The sequence below is a fragment of the Acanthisitta chloris genome, unplaced genomic scaffold, assembly GCF_000695815.1.
Source record: "Acanthisitta chloris isolate BGI_N310 unplaced genomic scaffold, ASM69581v1 scaffold8287, whole genome shotgun sequence".
Classification (NCBI taxonomy): Eukaryota; Metazoa; Chordata; class Aves; order Passeriformes; family Acanthisittidae; genus Acanthisitta; species Acanthisitta chloris.
The window spans coordinates 29588-46182 of NW_008683124.1; the positions used below are offsets into that span (position 1 = coordinate 29588).

General features: G+C 40.1%; 1 protein-coding gene across 1 annotated transcript; it reads left to right on the top strand.

The window, feature by feature from the left end:
• Positions 1-631: 631 nt before the first annotated feature.
• On the top strand, positions 632-4910 carry LOC103806116 (the record flags this gene model as incomplete). Its single annotated transcript, XM_009078790.1, has 2 exons — positions 632-1121; positions 4693-4910. Coding segments are annotated over exons 1-2 (708 nt in total), but the record flags the coding sequence as incomplete, so codon positions are not given.
• Positions 4911-16595: the final 11685 nt, after the last annotated feature.

Genomic DNA, 16595 nt, shown 5'->3' on the forward strand with positions numbered 1-16595 from the left:
TGTGCCCACAGATGTACACTTGAACACTGACTGCAAACGTTAGCATAAGGACAGCTGCATAATCACCTGGTTGAATATACGATTGAAATAACTAAGCAATGTTGAACTGTTTGGCTCTCACCCCCTGCAGGCAATTTGGGCTCCCTTGGAGCCTTTGTGTTGGAAAAGGCCACGTGTGTTCTTGCAGAGTGTTTGGCTGCATTGCAACAAACCTGGTTACTGATGCCCAGGCATACTTTGATTGATGCACAGATGAAATGACTGTTGGGAGTGGCTTTTGGGGTGATGTCCCAAGTACAATGATGTCAGCAAAAGATTTGAAAAAATTCAGGTGTGGCATAATCTGCCAATTAAACTGATTAGTGCTCTGGCTGAGTCCTAAGAAGGAGCTCTGACTCTACAGCCCTGCTTGCTGAAGTCTTTTATTGACTGCCTTTGGCTCACCTTGTACTAGACTTTTGCCTAGTACCTTCACTGCAGCATGCTGTAAATTGAGGTAGGATACCATACCAAGGACTATGTGCTAGCTCTCTTGCTGTCAGGGGAAATCTGACACCATCTCACCACTGTCCTTGACCACTTGGAAGCTGACACTGGAAGAGGTCCTGCAACTGACTCCCATGGGATCGGGATGGAGTGCATCACTACTCTGTTGGCAGAAGTGAAAGCTAGCCAGGATGCGATGCAGGCTGGGCAGAAGGAATTAAAGCATGATGTGGAAACATCTCAGAAGGAACTCAGAACGGTGTTAGCATTGCAGAGAAGCCAGCAACAGGTGAAAGAAGATCTCAAAGCAGAGGTGAAGTCCTGTCACTTGGATATAAGAACTGTGCTTGAGCAAATTCAGCAAGTAAGAGAAGAAATGGAAGCTCGATTAAATACTCAGGCTGATCTAGTCTTACTGATCAAAGAAGTGAGCGCCAATTTAACATGTGTAGACAAGGCTTTCCAGAAAATGGAGGAAAGGCAGAAAGTTTTTACCAGCCTGCATCTTCCCACAAGAGAAAATGTCGAGCAAGGATTTTTCTTTGAAAGATGCTTACACCAGACGCACGTGGCTTTTGAAAAACCTGTGGGAACTAACAGTTTGGATGAGGAATGTGAAAAGAATGTGCTTGGGGGTAAGGTAATTGGGACTGCAAGTGTGGGGAGAGAAATGAGGTTGTTTCTACTTGTGCTGGACAAGATATTTATTTAGGGTATTTGAAATGCATTTAAGAAATGTAATATTGTTTTCAAAATCGAACCTCTTGCTTCAAATAATTTCTAGTTAGTGCAGACATTAGTAAACAAACCTTCCTAGTACACGATAAGCAAAAGAAGACTTCCATTTGGTTCTGAAGAGCAAAAAGTGAGAGATTTTTTTCATCTGGTAATCAAGCAACAGTGCCCAAGATGGGAGGCTAAGGAAACCAGCAGTATGAAGCAAGCTGTGAGGTGTAGCCAGCCAGTCAAGTGCAATGTGAAGTACTGGGCAGAACCCCAGCACGTACATGTAACTTTATGGAACACACCCTATGTACTGACAGTTGTGTATTTCTTGCTTCTGGATGGCTATTAACGAGGGAAGCTATGTATGGGAAACAATTTATGGGAAAGCTTGGAATGGGTTTAATGTTTTCCCCAATAAACTAGAGTCGGTTGCTGTGCCACCTGTAGAGTGTCTGTAGAGGGAGTGAGAGGAATTTTGGACCTTTTCCAAGGTCCAGATCAAATCCGCTGTGAATTATTCAGTGAACAAGAGGCTTAGTCTTCACAAAATCACTGGGGGTTTTTTCTTTACTGATATGAAGAAGGACAGGACATGAGATGATGATTTTGTCTGGTGACTGTGCTACATGTGATACTTGTCAATCTGATTTCTGGTCTTCAGAAATTGAGCTTTTCAACTAGGTTGGGTACAGTGGTTTTGAGCCTGTTGGAGAGGAGCCCAGAGCCTAACTTAAGGGTGGAAATCATTTTGCTTTACAAGTCTGACTGTATAAGGATGGCAGGTAAACAGGCCAAAGTGAGAGGGACTTGGACTGGTAACCAATACTGTCTTTAATTTAGACTCTGTCATTGATGTGGTGGTATCAGTAACTAGACTCATCATACTTTGTTTTAATGAAAGCATGGCTTTTGTTTTGACACCACACCATGCCTTCTGTACAAAACTGGAAACAATCTGTCATTGCCCAGAGGTACATAGGCCATAAATAAGCACTGGAGTGTCGGTGGTGTTAATCGGTAGAGGCAGTTCATGGTACAGAGGGGTCATGCTTTTCAGCATTTGAAGTGGCTATGTATAGCACATGTCTATGATAAAATTGCCAACAGGAATGTCACAGAATTTTGCTAGTGCGTGTGTTTTGTTCAGCTTTTTTTAGTATAGTATCTCTAGGGTTGAATACTTGAATGAGCTTCTAGGGAAATACTTGGTGGTTTGGGCACCACGATAAAAGCAGTGGTACAAAACTGACAAAGTGATAAAGGCTGGCTGAACTCTGAAAACAGTGGATGCCTGGAGTCTTTTGTCATTTGTGATTAGCTGTTTTAAATACACGTAAATTGTATTTAGATGAAATGTCTTCCTTAGGTAACAGTGTGTGATGTAATTTTTTCCCCAGAGTAAAAGTAGTCTGCAAACATTAGTTCAGGTTTAATGCAGCTCTATCAGTGTCCTACAAATGGATGTAGAACTCATTTCAAATATTTAATTAAATTGTGACATTAGCATCTGTATTGGTGAATTTACCCAATACTCTTAAATCCAGAAGAATGCTCCAGTTCTCTATCTCCCTTCCTGAATGCTCACGATAAATAGAATACATGAGAGAGTAGGAGTATGTAAGCAAGTAGGGAAGGGAAGAACTGACTGTGCATGTTTATTCTCTAGTCCCTGCTCTTTTTTTTTTCCCTCTCTCCTTGATTAATGTTTGTGATTTTTTTTTGAAGGAGCTTCAGAAGGTAACCAGTATTTTCCTACACACAGTGTTGTCAAGATTGCTGGAAATTTGACATGGTTGCTCTTAAATGTGATCTGTCATTCATTTAAAGATGTCTGCTCTAAGGTTATTGTTACATCTGCACAGTGAGAAAACAAGTGGTCACATTAGTTAAAATGGTGGTAAAGATAAGCTGACTAGAACTGGCAACCAAACTCTATCTTTTTGTCATATAGATTTATATTTTGATTTGGGTTATCATGTTGATATACCTTTCAACTGCTCTACTATTAAACTGCAAGATGGTATGTTTCTAATTGAAAATATACCATTTAACAGTCAGCATTTATGAGCAGAAGTGAAGGGAAATATCCAAGAATACAAGGGCATGTGAATGTGATAAAGCAGTATGCTGATAATTCTCTAACTTGCAGAAAATCTTGCATAGAGAAGATTGATTTGGAAAATTAATAAGCTCAGGAGGCTCTTTATGCCCTGCTCAGTAAGAACCAGCTAGTAAGAAAGGCATGGAGGATATTAGTATTTTGAACAGGAAACCTGTTTTCAAAGGCTCTGGAAACAAGTTAAAGCTGTGCAAGACTGATGTATTAATGCAATAGTTGATGTGTCAGTCAGACTGACATAACTGAGACTCAAAGGTTTTATTATTAATACTGTTTCCAATTGTGAGATCGGACCTTACACTGCTGGGTTTATTCTAGGGTCTCCTCATAACCTTCAAACCAGGAGCTCAGGCTTCAGAAAGGACTGCTTCTAGCTGGTTATTTCCCCCCTTTTTTTTTCCTGCATATTCCTTTTTTTTTTTCCTCCAGATCTCGCCTCTCAGGTTTTTTCACTTTATCGTGAAGAAATCTTGTTAAGTTGAAACTGTACAAAGTAATACGCTTATATGTCTTCATAAAATTGCCGAAGGATATTTATCTATTGCATCAGCCTTTTATTGCAAAAGTGTTTGCTCATTCCCTTTGTGATCAAACAGGGAAAACTGGCCCTATCTGCACAGCAGTACTGTTCCAGTCCGAAGGCAGCAGAGAAGCCTGCAGCTACCACAGTGTTTACGAGTCAAGTGCTTGATTATGTCATGTGGTTTCCTCTGACATGAGATGATTGTGTACTGTGGAGGGATTGAGGTTGCCACATAACTAGGAATATTGAAATCAACAATGTAGTTTCAGGACTGTGAATATATACTTAAGTATATTACATTTTAGATCAATTTTAAGTCTTATCCTTGTGACTGAAATTACTGGCGCTAAGAAATGCTGCAAGTTAATGAAGCTCAGAGCTGAGCTGAAGAGAGGGGAGTTTTTACAAGCAAGAAATTTGAAAGGAATGAAGTAATTGTAGAGAAAATGGGTTTCTATTCAGCAATACGTTAGAGCGCAGGAAATACAAAATCCATGTTGCAAACAAAAGTGGACAATTCTTATGTTAGAAATAAGTAAGTGGATAGGTAGGATGGCAGAGATTTTGCATTTTATAAGAACGCTTATTCAAAGCACAGTGTGAAGAGTATGCTGAAAAATACGCCACAGAACACATAAAGGTGAGGATGAAGTGCAAAACAGCATATCCAAGGTTAACCTGGCAGATGATAGAGACTGCTCTGCAATGCTACTGAAATAACCCTTTCTCCTGATTAGTGTTTCAGGAAATGTTTGTAAGAATTTCTAACTGCATGTCCTTTTAAATTTTGGTGAGATTTCAACATAAAGTGTTTATTAATTTGTTATTGTTGTTTCAGTTGACAAGGGCAAGCAGCGGAGTCCCAAAAACTCATGCATACAGACTCAAGCCTCCACAGATGCATGTTTGTCTGGCACAAAAGCAGCCGAGCTGACACAGTACAAAAAAAAATGTGAGACCCAAAGTGGAATCATCACGCAGCTGAAAAAATTCCTGACATCCAGTAACCAGAAGTTTGAAGCATTAACAGTTGTGATCCAGCACCTGCAGTCTGAGGTAAAAACTCACAGCTCATCAATGTTGTCTTTATTTTTTGAACTTTTCTCAACAAGTGCTTCTGAAAATATTAATATGCTGATAATCAAAATCCGTGTTTCCATTCCAGTGGTTTCTGTTTTCTTTTGGGGGTGGTGGTCCTGGCATCAGTTGGGTAGAAAAAAATAAACCCCCTGCCACTGGACTTTGTGGCCTTTTTGCAGCTTCGCATCCCTTTGAGAAGTTCTTAAATGTAGTCAGAGAATCCTTCAGGGTTGAGTAGCTTTCCAGCTACGTACTTCGAGTTCTGCCCTTGTAGGAAAGACTGGTTTCAACACATAACCTGCATGACCTTGCTTTATCTGACATTGGATGAAAGAGTAGGTAAGGGGTAGACATGTTTTTGAGCTATTCAGAAAAAAGTGTGAGTTGTTATGGTGTTATTCATTGGATCCTGTGTTGTTTGTGGTATCTTAAAATTATCAACATTTCATTAAAAAGAATAAAAATGCATCTGGAATTATAGAGTGGAGTTAATCTGATGTGGTTTAATATTTATTTGTTCTAGGCTGCTTGAAATACATGATGACCTAATCAGTTTGTTATTACACTAGAAACTGTTGGTCTGCTTTGAAGACTTTTGAGAAAAGAAAAATCTGAAGTTAAGGAAATTACAACATTTATGAATTTACATTGCACAGCTGATGCAGGCTTTAATAGTAGTTTCTCTTGCATTTATAACTAGTGCTCCAAGATTGCTATCAGTGTCATTTCAGCTGTTCCAATATTTGATTTTACAGTCTGGTATGCAAAAAAAAGCACTGAGTTGTCTTAGTATGCTGCCAGAAACGTGATATTCTCTTCTTGTGGGATAATATCTGCTCGCTTTCATTTAATCTAAAAATACCACGTTCAATTCCAAATCTGTTTCAGCTCTAAGAGCAGTGGCACTTAGCCAGTTTTCTGTGATTGGTTTAGTTGGGTTTTTTAAACTCTTGGTTGAACACCTTTCTCTGCTAAGGAACTAGTTTAAGATCTTCAAAGCAATTTGATACAGGATTTTTGGATGTCTGTCATCTAGCATGATATTGTGAAATTTATATGTGAAATTCTCATTGCTAAGCTTCTGTGTGATCTTCTAATTACTGTGTACTAAGCACACTAATTTTGTTTTAACTTTTATAATTAAATGTCTTGGCCTAGTTTATTCTCTCATTTTTTTTAAATTCACAAATACTTTATAAATGTTGTGTTTAGTGAGAAGAAGCCTGTCATACAAATTTCCTTCTTCCAGGCTATTTTACAGGTTGCTTAGCCTAAATGTGACTTCTATTTTTTTTAAAGAATAATGGGGGTTTTTAATTAAAAGAAACAAAGTGGTGTTGAAAAAAAGGGAAAAGAGTAATAGTTTTGCTCCTTATTTTTCTTTGTTAGTCTTTTGCAGATGGAAAGGAAAAAATTACTTCTTTCAAAATATATAAAATAAGTAATGTTGGACGGTTAAGTCTGAACACCTGAAATTGAGCTAATATGACACACTGATGTACATTCATACCATTTACTGGTATTGAGGTTGCTCTCTCCTTTTCCAGGATAAGACAATACTTGCTGAAGAGTCACTGTCTTAATCTTGTGTGCATACCTTAGGGATGAGATGGACTCTTCTCCTGTGGTGGTGTAAGCAATATTGAGAATCTGTTAACTAGCTGAGGGAACCATCCTGAAGGATTTCTGTGTTTTAGGGAACACTATGAAGAGTTCCTCTAGTTTTGTGGTTTGTTTTAGGTTTGTTGGTTGGTTTGGGTTGATTTGTTTTTCCTTTCAGGTGAGGTGTGGAGCCTGGTATGGCTAACTTAATCTTAGCCAGCCATGCAATTATTTTTCTGAAGTATCTCTTGGGGATCACTTGAATGTATTTTTCAAACTCTTTGGGTAAACTTGGGGAGAAACTTGAAGTTAGGTTTTGCTCATGAGGCAGAGTCTCATAGGTTAACTACTGCAGAGCCAAAAGAAAGTAGCTTCAGCCTTTCTGGTTAAAAAGAATAAAAGAAATCATGCTTAGCTGATTACATGAGAAACAAAGCTGTGCTTCCATTCTTCCCACTAGAGCATGTGTGAAGTGACAGGATGCAGTGTAAGCCTAAAACAGCTTGCTGGAACCAGAGGAAGGACCTGCTCTGGACTCCTGGTGCTGGTCTGTCCCTACAGAAAGCTGATTCAGCTTGCAACTACCAGAAAGCTAAACCAGCTAAAGAGAGCATTTCTTTGCCAGGTTGTGACATGAACTGTCCTAACATGTTGTCAGAGCCAGTACAAGGGTGAGATGTACAGGCTGCTTGGACAAATAGAGAAAAGAGCCACAGTGAGTAGCTGGGTCACTTTGAGGCCAGGCAGCCCAGCCAGAGCCTCTTGGCAAAATCTGCTCTGGCCTCTCCTGCTTTCCCTCCAAAGCTGAGGTTACTGGGAGGTGATTCAGCTGTTAGGCTTGTTTGATTTACTTTCCTTGTTTGTGGTTTGTTGATTTTTTCCTCAGGAGGTTGCAATGCATTTCTGCACAAAAGTTTAAAGTTGCTTCCTGTTAGTTCATTTGAAGTGGAACGTAGCTGTGAACAAAATCAGGACATGCTGGCAGTGACTTCTGTCAAAAATGCAGCCAGTCTATCTAGAGTGAAGTTTGGGAGGCTGCTATCAGTAGTTAAACGGGATTGAGCAATGCTGGTGTGCTGTTTCTAGCTGAGCAGGAATCTCTGGCAAAATACAGCCTGAGCTCAAACCTGTTTGTTGCAAGGGTTACCTTGGAGCTGTCAATAGTAACAGCTGCCTGTGATAACATCTTCACATTTGAGCTGTCAGTGTTTGATGAGGGACTTTTTATGCTTAGCTGCCTTCACCAAGACACTTCTGAGTTTTAAAATCCTTGAAGCCCAATTTCTACCTTACAGGAGCTGTTGTTGCACTGGGTTAATGCTAGATGGAAACCCTCTTGGCATCCAGAATAATTGATGGCAATGAACGGTGCGGCTGATGAGAACACCGAGTTTTGTCGTTGTTGGACAGCTCTGTGTGTGCTGGCAGTGATAGAAACACATGTCAAACTGCAGGCTAATCACAAAAGCAAGTTTAGTTTTTCTAGAGTACTGCGCTTCCCCTGATCCCCTGGTAATTCCTGTGAATTCATGACTGTTTTCCTGTTTTTTAAGTTCAAACAAGAAAGGAAAAATGGCAGTACAGAGGAAATGGTGAAACTGGCCATTTACAATAAGTGCACGAAGTGCCAAAGAAAACTGTCTTCTGTTAACCTTTAACTGCATTGAGCTCTGCAAGTTTGCACCATTGCATTTGAGTCAATCTTTTTAACTTCCACTAATATTAATTTTTCTTATTAATTTTGAATTTATTTCTTGTCTCTTCAGTAACAGATGTGTTCAGAGGCTTTAAATACATGGTTAGCATGTCTGTGCTAAATCAGGCTGGGAATGCCACTCCTGCAGCCCTGCTCTCTCTTCCCTTGCTGTCATGTATGCATGGGCTTCTTTGGGAAGCCAGTTCAGACATCGAGTAAGGAAGGGGAAAAAAATTTTTATGGGTCCAGTTTTATAGGTCTGCCCATGTCCAAAGTGTTATGGGTGTGTCCCCATGCAGGGGTTCACTGCAGGAAGGAGCAGGAGTGAAGAACCACCAGTGCTGGGGTGGGGTGGGAATGTGTGCCTCAGAGGTCTGCAGCTATGGCTAGGAGTCAGATGCTTTCTTGGGAAGTAAAAAAAAAAAAAAAAGATGTATCACAGAATCACACAGTCAGTTATGTTGGAAGGGACCACAATGGGTCATCTTGTCCAACCTTCCTACTCCAGCAGAGCCATCCTAGGGCACACACATGGCTCAGGATTTTGTCCAGACAGTTCTTGAATACCTCCAGTGAGGGGAAAATCCATGATCTCTCTGGGCAGTCTGTTCCAGTGCTCAGTGACTCACACAGTAAAGACATTCTTCCTCATATTCAGGTGGAACTTCCTGTGCATCAGTTTTTGCCCATTGCTATTTTATTGCTTTTCACAAGTGAGAAGAGTCTGGCTCCATCATCTTGGCAGTTCCCATTCATGTACTTGAATACATTAATGAGGTCCTCTCTCAGTCATCTCTTCTCAAGACAGACTGAACAAGCCCAACTCCCTCAGCCTTTCCTCATAAGTGAAGTGCTCCAGTCTTAACCTTCACATCATCAAGGCCTTCCTTGTTGGTTAGTATAAGGTCAAACAACATGCCATTTCTTGTGGGAACCTCCACTACCTATGGCAGAATATTATCATCAGCGCTTTCCAGGAAAGTCCTGGACTGTGTGCTTTGCTGTATGGTTTTTCCAGCAGATGTCAGGGTAGTTAAAGTCCCCCACAAGGACCAGGGCCTGTGACTTGGAGACTACTTCTGTCTGCCTGCAGAAGGCCTCATCTGCTTCCTCCTCTTGATCTGATGGCCTGTAGTACACACTCACAACAATATTCACACTTACTATTCTGCTCTGTTATCCTAACCCATAAGCTTTCAACTTGCTCATCACCCTCACCAAGGCAGAGTTCAATACATTCTAAGTGCTGTGCCACATAGAGGGCAACTCCACCACTGCCCCTTCTTGGTCTGTCACTTCTAAAGAGTGTAAAGACCTTCGTGCCAACATTCCAGTCATGCAAGCTGTCCCACCACTTCTGTGTTATCACAGTGAGGTCCAAGGCCTGTGACTGCACACAGATCTCTAGTTCTTCCTGTTTGTCCCCCATACTGGGTGCATTGGTGTACAGGCACCTAATAGAAGTGTTTGATGACAGCATCCCAGTGGGGGTACAAAGAGGTGCCCTATAATCCTTTCTAGTGGTTTCATCTTCAGCTGCTTGATTGAGGTATTCCCTCTTAATCCTTCATTTGATACTGTGGTAGTTCTCTGAAGCAGCCCTGTTGGTTTTTATTGTTTCAGCACTCCTTGGCTGATCTCTGCAAGACTGCAGGTGTGCTCCAGTGTGGCTGGTGTATCTTAGAATCACATGTTGAGGGCCCTCACAAGTACCCTGTCCCTCTAACTTATCCATACTTTCCCATGGTCTGCCAGGGACAAGCCTCATATTATTCCCCCTCCCCCATCATACCTAGTTTAAAGCCCTGCCAATGAGTCTCATTAGTTCCTGGGCAAATACTCTCCTTCCCTGATGAGAAAGGTGAGTCCTGGCTGGTGCCAATATCACTGGCAGATGAGGCTGGGACTGGGGCAACTCCTGCCTGAGCCTCTTCTTCTTGCTTCCTGAGGGGTGCTCAGCCCCTTTCTTGCCTGAGGGCTGCCCCTGCAAGGCTGTGTGAGCACTGCAGCTGAGGTGTTTGAACCTCCTACTCACCCCCATGTATAAACTCTTACATCTTTGGGGGTGGAGGGTGTTTGTTTTAGCAGTGTGGTACTAGCTTGGTTTTAAATCTGGTTTTGACTATTTAAGGGAGTTGTAGCTTTCAAGTGAAAAGTTAATATATAGTTACTTTCTTGAATGGCTTTGTTCAAAGTGTGAATTGACAGATACTAGCTTATTCACTTACTTTAGTCCATAAACTGCCACATTCAGAACCTGTCAATCTGTTTAAAAAAATTAGACGGTAAAATGTGTAATTATGATTAACACCCATTCTGTTCTTCTAGTTTAAGAAATGAATCTAATTAAGTGTTTCAAGAACTCTCAACAGACTCTGCTATAGAAATGAGTTTCAAATTTGTGTCTGTGCCACAGGGTACTAGAGAGATGAACAGAAACTAAGGTTTGCTGTTGTGCTCCTCTTGGCATGGTTATGTGAAGCCTGGCATTTACAGTTCAAACTTGAGAATGTCTCTGGTGCCATCGTCAAGAAGTTTCCTTTTACAGGAAAGAACCTTGACAATAATATGTGGATACCAGTAATTGTGGATGTGACACAGGAAGTAACAAGGCATGTGCTAGAAATTGTGTGGCTGAAAGAGACTTCAGTATTTCTAAGTGGAAATAGCAAATTAACCATTAGTATATAAGCTGCTGTGACTGGCATTTCCTGACATGTATATGACTAGAAGAGTCAAGATACTAGGTTCCTTGGGAACCTTTAAGCACTTTAAAGACCTGTTGTTTAGAGCAGCTGTCTTTGAGTTGAATTTGTAGTTTTCCTAGCTTTTACTAGAATTTTTGTCCCAAGTGTACTTCTGCTCTTTAAATCTGGCCTTCCAAAACAGGGACATAACTTTTTACAAGGGGGAATAAGGATATTTAATTTAGATAGTTTTTGTATTCCTTTAGATTTTAAAAAAATTTTTTAAAATCACTTAAAAGTCAAAAGATAGTGTCTTGAATTTGAGGACTGCAAATATTATCTGTTCAGTAAAGGAGAGTCTTTGAGTAATGAGACTGTAGCTTCCCCCTGTAGAGCAAACCTGGGCTCTGGCAGCTTGCATCTGACAGGTAGCTGTTGGAAAGCAAGGAAGTTTCAAACGATTCTCAAGGTCCCTATAACATGTGGTGTGGGCGAAGAAAAATGTTTTTGCAAGAGATTGAAGATTTGTAAGCTCTAGCATCCAGAAAGACATTTTAATCCATTAATTACTGTGAAACTAGGCTCTGGTGGAAATAACTTTTCAGAAGACGCCTCAGTTAAGCAATTTATTTGGTACACCTGGGTACTCAGAGTGGATTACAGCTGGAGGGAATTGGGAGACCTGTCCTATAGCAAAAACTGAAACAAACCAGTGTTGCGTTCCATGAAGAAGCTGATTTTTATCACTAAATTGTTATTTCTTGTAATTTTTCAAGAAGATGAAGAATTAATGACAGTAGAAAACTAGAAGTATCATTTTCAAAATTTATGGGAGATGTTTGTGGAAGAAAGAAAATAACATATTTCCATCTTGTTTCCCTCTGGATTGGTAGTACCTTTTTAGGTGAAATTCTAAACAGCCTTACCATGGAATGATGTGAAGAAAATAGTCGAATATTAGGCTCAAGCAGAGGTTCTCATAACATTTCGAATAACTTTATTATGACGATTGCAATTTTATAGACATGAGAACATAGATTGGTACAGTTTTAACTTGTCAAAGCTACATAGTGTCTAATAGAGACTGTGTCATACTCAGATCTGAGTTGGACTGAGGCAGAAAGCTTTAGAAAATATTGAGAAATAAGTAACTGCATATATAGCGTAAACTTATTTTTTATGAGATCTGAACGTTTACAGGGAAGGAAGGAGTCATTCTATATGACAAGTGAGAACTAATATTAGAGTTGAGAAACCCTATGAAGTAGTAAACAGGCTGTTACAGGAAAGTAAAGTAAAATAGCCAATATTACTACACTTGCATGAAGGTGGACATCACTTCTAGAAAACAAAGATCCCTGTGAGCATAAGATCCTATATAAAGCCTGTAAAAGCATAAAGAGCCCACAAGTAAGTCCCTATTAAATACATAGTGACTCTCAGGAATCCTGTTTGACTGGTTCTCTGCTTTAGTGTTTCACACACTAAACATGAGGGAATAAACATCCAATTTTCCATAAATGTACCTAGCAAATAAAAGAAGTAAAATACTACAAATTACAGAGTCTCTAAGCTAATCATGCTTTCCAAGTTGTATTCAGGGTCTTAATTCTCTTTGAAGTAGTAAGTCAAGGTAAAAACTGATTTATTGCTTATTTCACTTGGTAAGAAGGCAGTGCATAACACAAGCGAGGCCAAGAGTAAATTGGAAGTAGTCATTTCACTGTATGCTTATTGATTGGAGATGGTTAATGGCATTTTCATTTTACTGCAGTAATAGCCTGCTTGTCCTTTCAAAAATATGCATGGAGCAGAGAGTGCAAATCCTGTTTGTTGTGCCACTTCCTCGGCTCATTTCTTTAGCTTGCTTTTGCATTGCATGATGCAAAAGAAATGGCATTTCAAGGGAGTTTTAAGTGAGGTATGGAGCAAGTGAGTTTAAAAGAAATTAATTTCTAAAATTGCTGATTTCTAATGAGAAGATTTATTTCAAGGACTGGATTTTGCCAGAAAAGAAGGAACAGGGACTGGTAGAAACACTGTGGTATAAGGACCAAAATCATCAAGGCAAATGTCATACTGCTAAACAGGTATGAATAGTCTTTCTGTTACCTCTTTGTAATTACCTCCAGGCTGTAGCTGATGGCACGAGTAACTGGAGTTTTTGCAAAGATGTGACTCTATTTCTGCACTGCAGGCAATGATGATCATCATCTTTTCATGACCAGCATGGCACAAGGATGGAGTAGACTTTAATTTCTAATGCTTTATCCCCAAGATTAATATCTCCTTGGAAGACTCATCCTGTTGACAACTGAGACTGTACCAGTATAAAAAACATTTCATGATCTTTTTCTTCCATACAACCTAAGCTCATCTCCTGTAGGGTCTAAACATATGTTACAAAAGTGCCTGCAAATAACTAATTTATTATGTTTTTAAGATGCTCAGTATTTCTCTCTGAGTTAGATTTTAGGAGTAAGTGCTTGTTGGATTGGTTTGACAGCGAATGGCTTTAAAAACCCAGGCCTTCTTTTCCCAGAATAAAATGAATTTGGCCCTGTATATGGTACTAAAACACATTTAAGCGCTTTCATTCTTTGCACTAATGAATTTCTGTTTCATGCACTCAGAACAAATTTTATTTAATCTGCTATAATGAAATGCCTTTTTAAAAAAAGCATCATAATGCTTTTATATTTAACACTTAATTTTCTACTCCTGTAAGATTTGAGCCTTGGAATTACTTGTTAGTGAAGTGTACTGCTGATTAAAGCTAGAAGGCTGATCTGCAGCCTTCCAGGTTGGAGATGTTCCCACCTGCCATTATGCCAGTGACAGGTACAGTTGCTGCCCGTTGCCTGAGACTCAGAGCTGCCTGCATGGTGGAGGGCTTGCTACCAGCACTGCTAGAGACTTTCTTCACTTCCTCTGCACAGGGCCCATGTCACATCCCAGCATTAAGAGATGAGCATTCCAGTATGTTGCTATACGTTTGTGTCATGGAAAAAGTCCCACAACACAACCTGATTCCCTGGGATAGTTCAAGGCCTAGAAGTGAGTTGTGTCTCTTCTTTTGCAATGCACTAGTGCTTTGCGGTTTTTGGTTGCAGCAATCTATAATGCTGCTTCTGAATCTGTAAATGGGGTAAACCAGGCAACTGTGGCAGATTAGCTTTTCAGACAGATAGCAGTGTGACATAACTGCTTGAAATTAAAAAAGCAAACCAGCCCTTATATTTTGGTATGTAAACTTGGAACACTTCGGTATTGGTTCTTGTGAATTCTTCTATTTTTAGTGCAACTCCAAAAGAGTACATATTTTGTTTCCCAAAGGAGTGTGGTTGTTCTAAAATGTGAACCGTGGTGTGTGGATAATTTCCACCAGATGGGCCTTGTTAGCTTATTTGGACACACATAGTTGAAACACATTTCCTGCCATGGTTTGCTCTTTTATATTGAGTAGCTGTTGAAGGACTTGCAGCCCTTAACATGGAAGAAAAACTTGCAAATGCTGAATAGGACTTCTTGGCCAGGCACAGTGGCTCTCAAAGCCTTAATTTTCAGGCAGAGCATAAGGCTTCCACACCAGTGCCACCTCACCTGGCCAGCAGCAGAACTGTGCTGGGAAACCTGAAATGGTTAGTCTGACTAGTTGCATATGCTCTCAAGGAATTGCCAGTTTGCCATAAAACTGCATGCTCCTGGATTTGGGATCTGCAGAGTAACTGTGGGGTGCATGAGGTATGCCCACCTAACCAGCTTTTAGAATTGCTCAGAACCTGACGTCTTGGAGGTATCTTGTGTCTGCCTTACATGAAGATTTGGTATAGGTACATAGCCAGGAAGGTTGGTTGCTTGCGTGCTTGGTACAAATATCTTTTTTGTTCATTCTGGGATGTGGACTTTCGTAGAGCTTCCTGCTTTTAAAGCAGAGCGATGGAAACTGTTCAATGATGCATCCTCACCCTTGTTTGTGTCTAAAATGACCCTAGGCTGGTCTGTTTGAATCTCAAGCTGTAGCAAAAACAGCTGGTTGCCAGGAAAAATACTCTTAAGCCTGTAATTGGGCTGCATAACTGCCAACAAACCAACACGAATGACGAATTTCATCATTTATTCCATTCCTGACTTGGTGATTTTTGTCGTCTTGAAACTGTTGTGTTCTACCTCCAACCTTGGACCTTGTCTTTTTCTATCCAGTCATAGTGGAGTATACCTCACCTTCCCAAGTGTCCTTGCTATGGGGCTCACATCTCCCTGAATTTGCTTGTCAAATTTTCAAAACATGTGAAGGATTTTTAACTGGCTGATCTTTCACAGAACAAGAAATGTCCAAGTCTCCTTCATGATAAGAGCTTTTTTATAGCACCAATAGCAGAGGTGTACTGCCTTAATACTGCCTGTGGCAAATCTTTTATCCTCAAACTCTGTTCTTATTCCTTCCTGTAGTCTCCATGTTTATGGCAAGGGGAATGCTTTGGTTAATGCTCAGCCTACAATAGGTTCTTTTGAAATTAGAAAGATAGGTACTCAGTAATCTACCTGATCTTTGCATAAACTCATAAATTGTGCCAGCAACAATTGTAAATGGGTACAAGGACCCTCGAGTCTGTGACAACTGAATGAGGATGATGCCTATTGCCAGATTTATCTGGATAGCAATGCCAAAATTGCTTGATCCTGTATACTCCTACTTGGTTCTGCTCGTTCAATTTCTGGTATTGAGTTTTCAACTAGTGTCTTGTTAAGCATAAATTAGAAGGTTGCTGGATATTCCAGCCAAAGCACATGTATGCTTGTCTTTAAGTTAAATACTGAAGATAGGCCCTTACTGGATTATTCAGGTGTGTTTGGTTTTCACTGCACTTAGATTTCAGGTTTGGCAAACTTTCATGTTTTCTTGGAGAAACTCCCATACCTGGAGCTTCAGTTCTCTCAGAACTTAGATAATAAGTGTGCTAAATTAACTACTAGTCAGTGTGACTACTTCATGGGTCTGCAAAACCATATGAGCAACTTAGTCTTCGTATTTTTTGGCTTGCAGTTTCTATGGCTAGCTTTCTTCTGAATGTGTTCTTTAATAGGAGGTGTTGCTACAAGTCTGTCTGGATTTCATAGGTTTGAAAAACTATGAATGGGCAAACTAGAGATTGAGGCAACAAAGTTAAAGACTACCCATAAAAAGCAAGGAGGCTTAAGAGCAGCAAGAAGCATTTTAAAAGAATCTATTAAGGCAGTGTTAATCTTTTATTTTGGGTTTTCAGTCTCAGCCTCTTGTTAGTCCTTAGTGTAGTCTGATCTCACATGCCCTTTTCTCAGCTAAAAGCAAATACAAAATGTGTGGACAAATGTCAGTGTTTCCAAAGGGTCTGCAGCATAGTCCAGCCACTAGGGAAAATTTGAGATGTTTTACTGACAGAGTGGGCTGTAAGAAAGCACATTCAAGGATGACTTTTTAAAAATTAGAATAAAGAATGAAAATATAAACTAAGGGTAGAGGGCAGTATAGAAAAAAAATCCCCTGTGTTTGCACAGCTATTTAATAATAATGGACAAATTTACTATAAAAGCTTTGGAAAAATCTCATCAGTATGAAAATAGAAGTGCTCTGATAATTAGCTTGATTGCACATCCACTACATGTTCCTGTCCCAGCATGCAGGGAGGCAGCTCA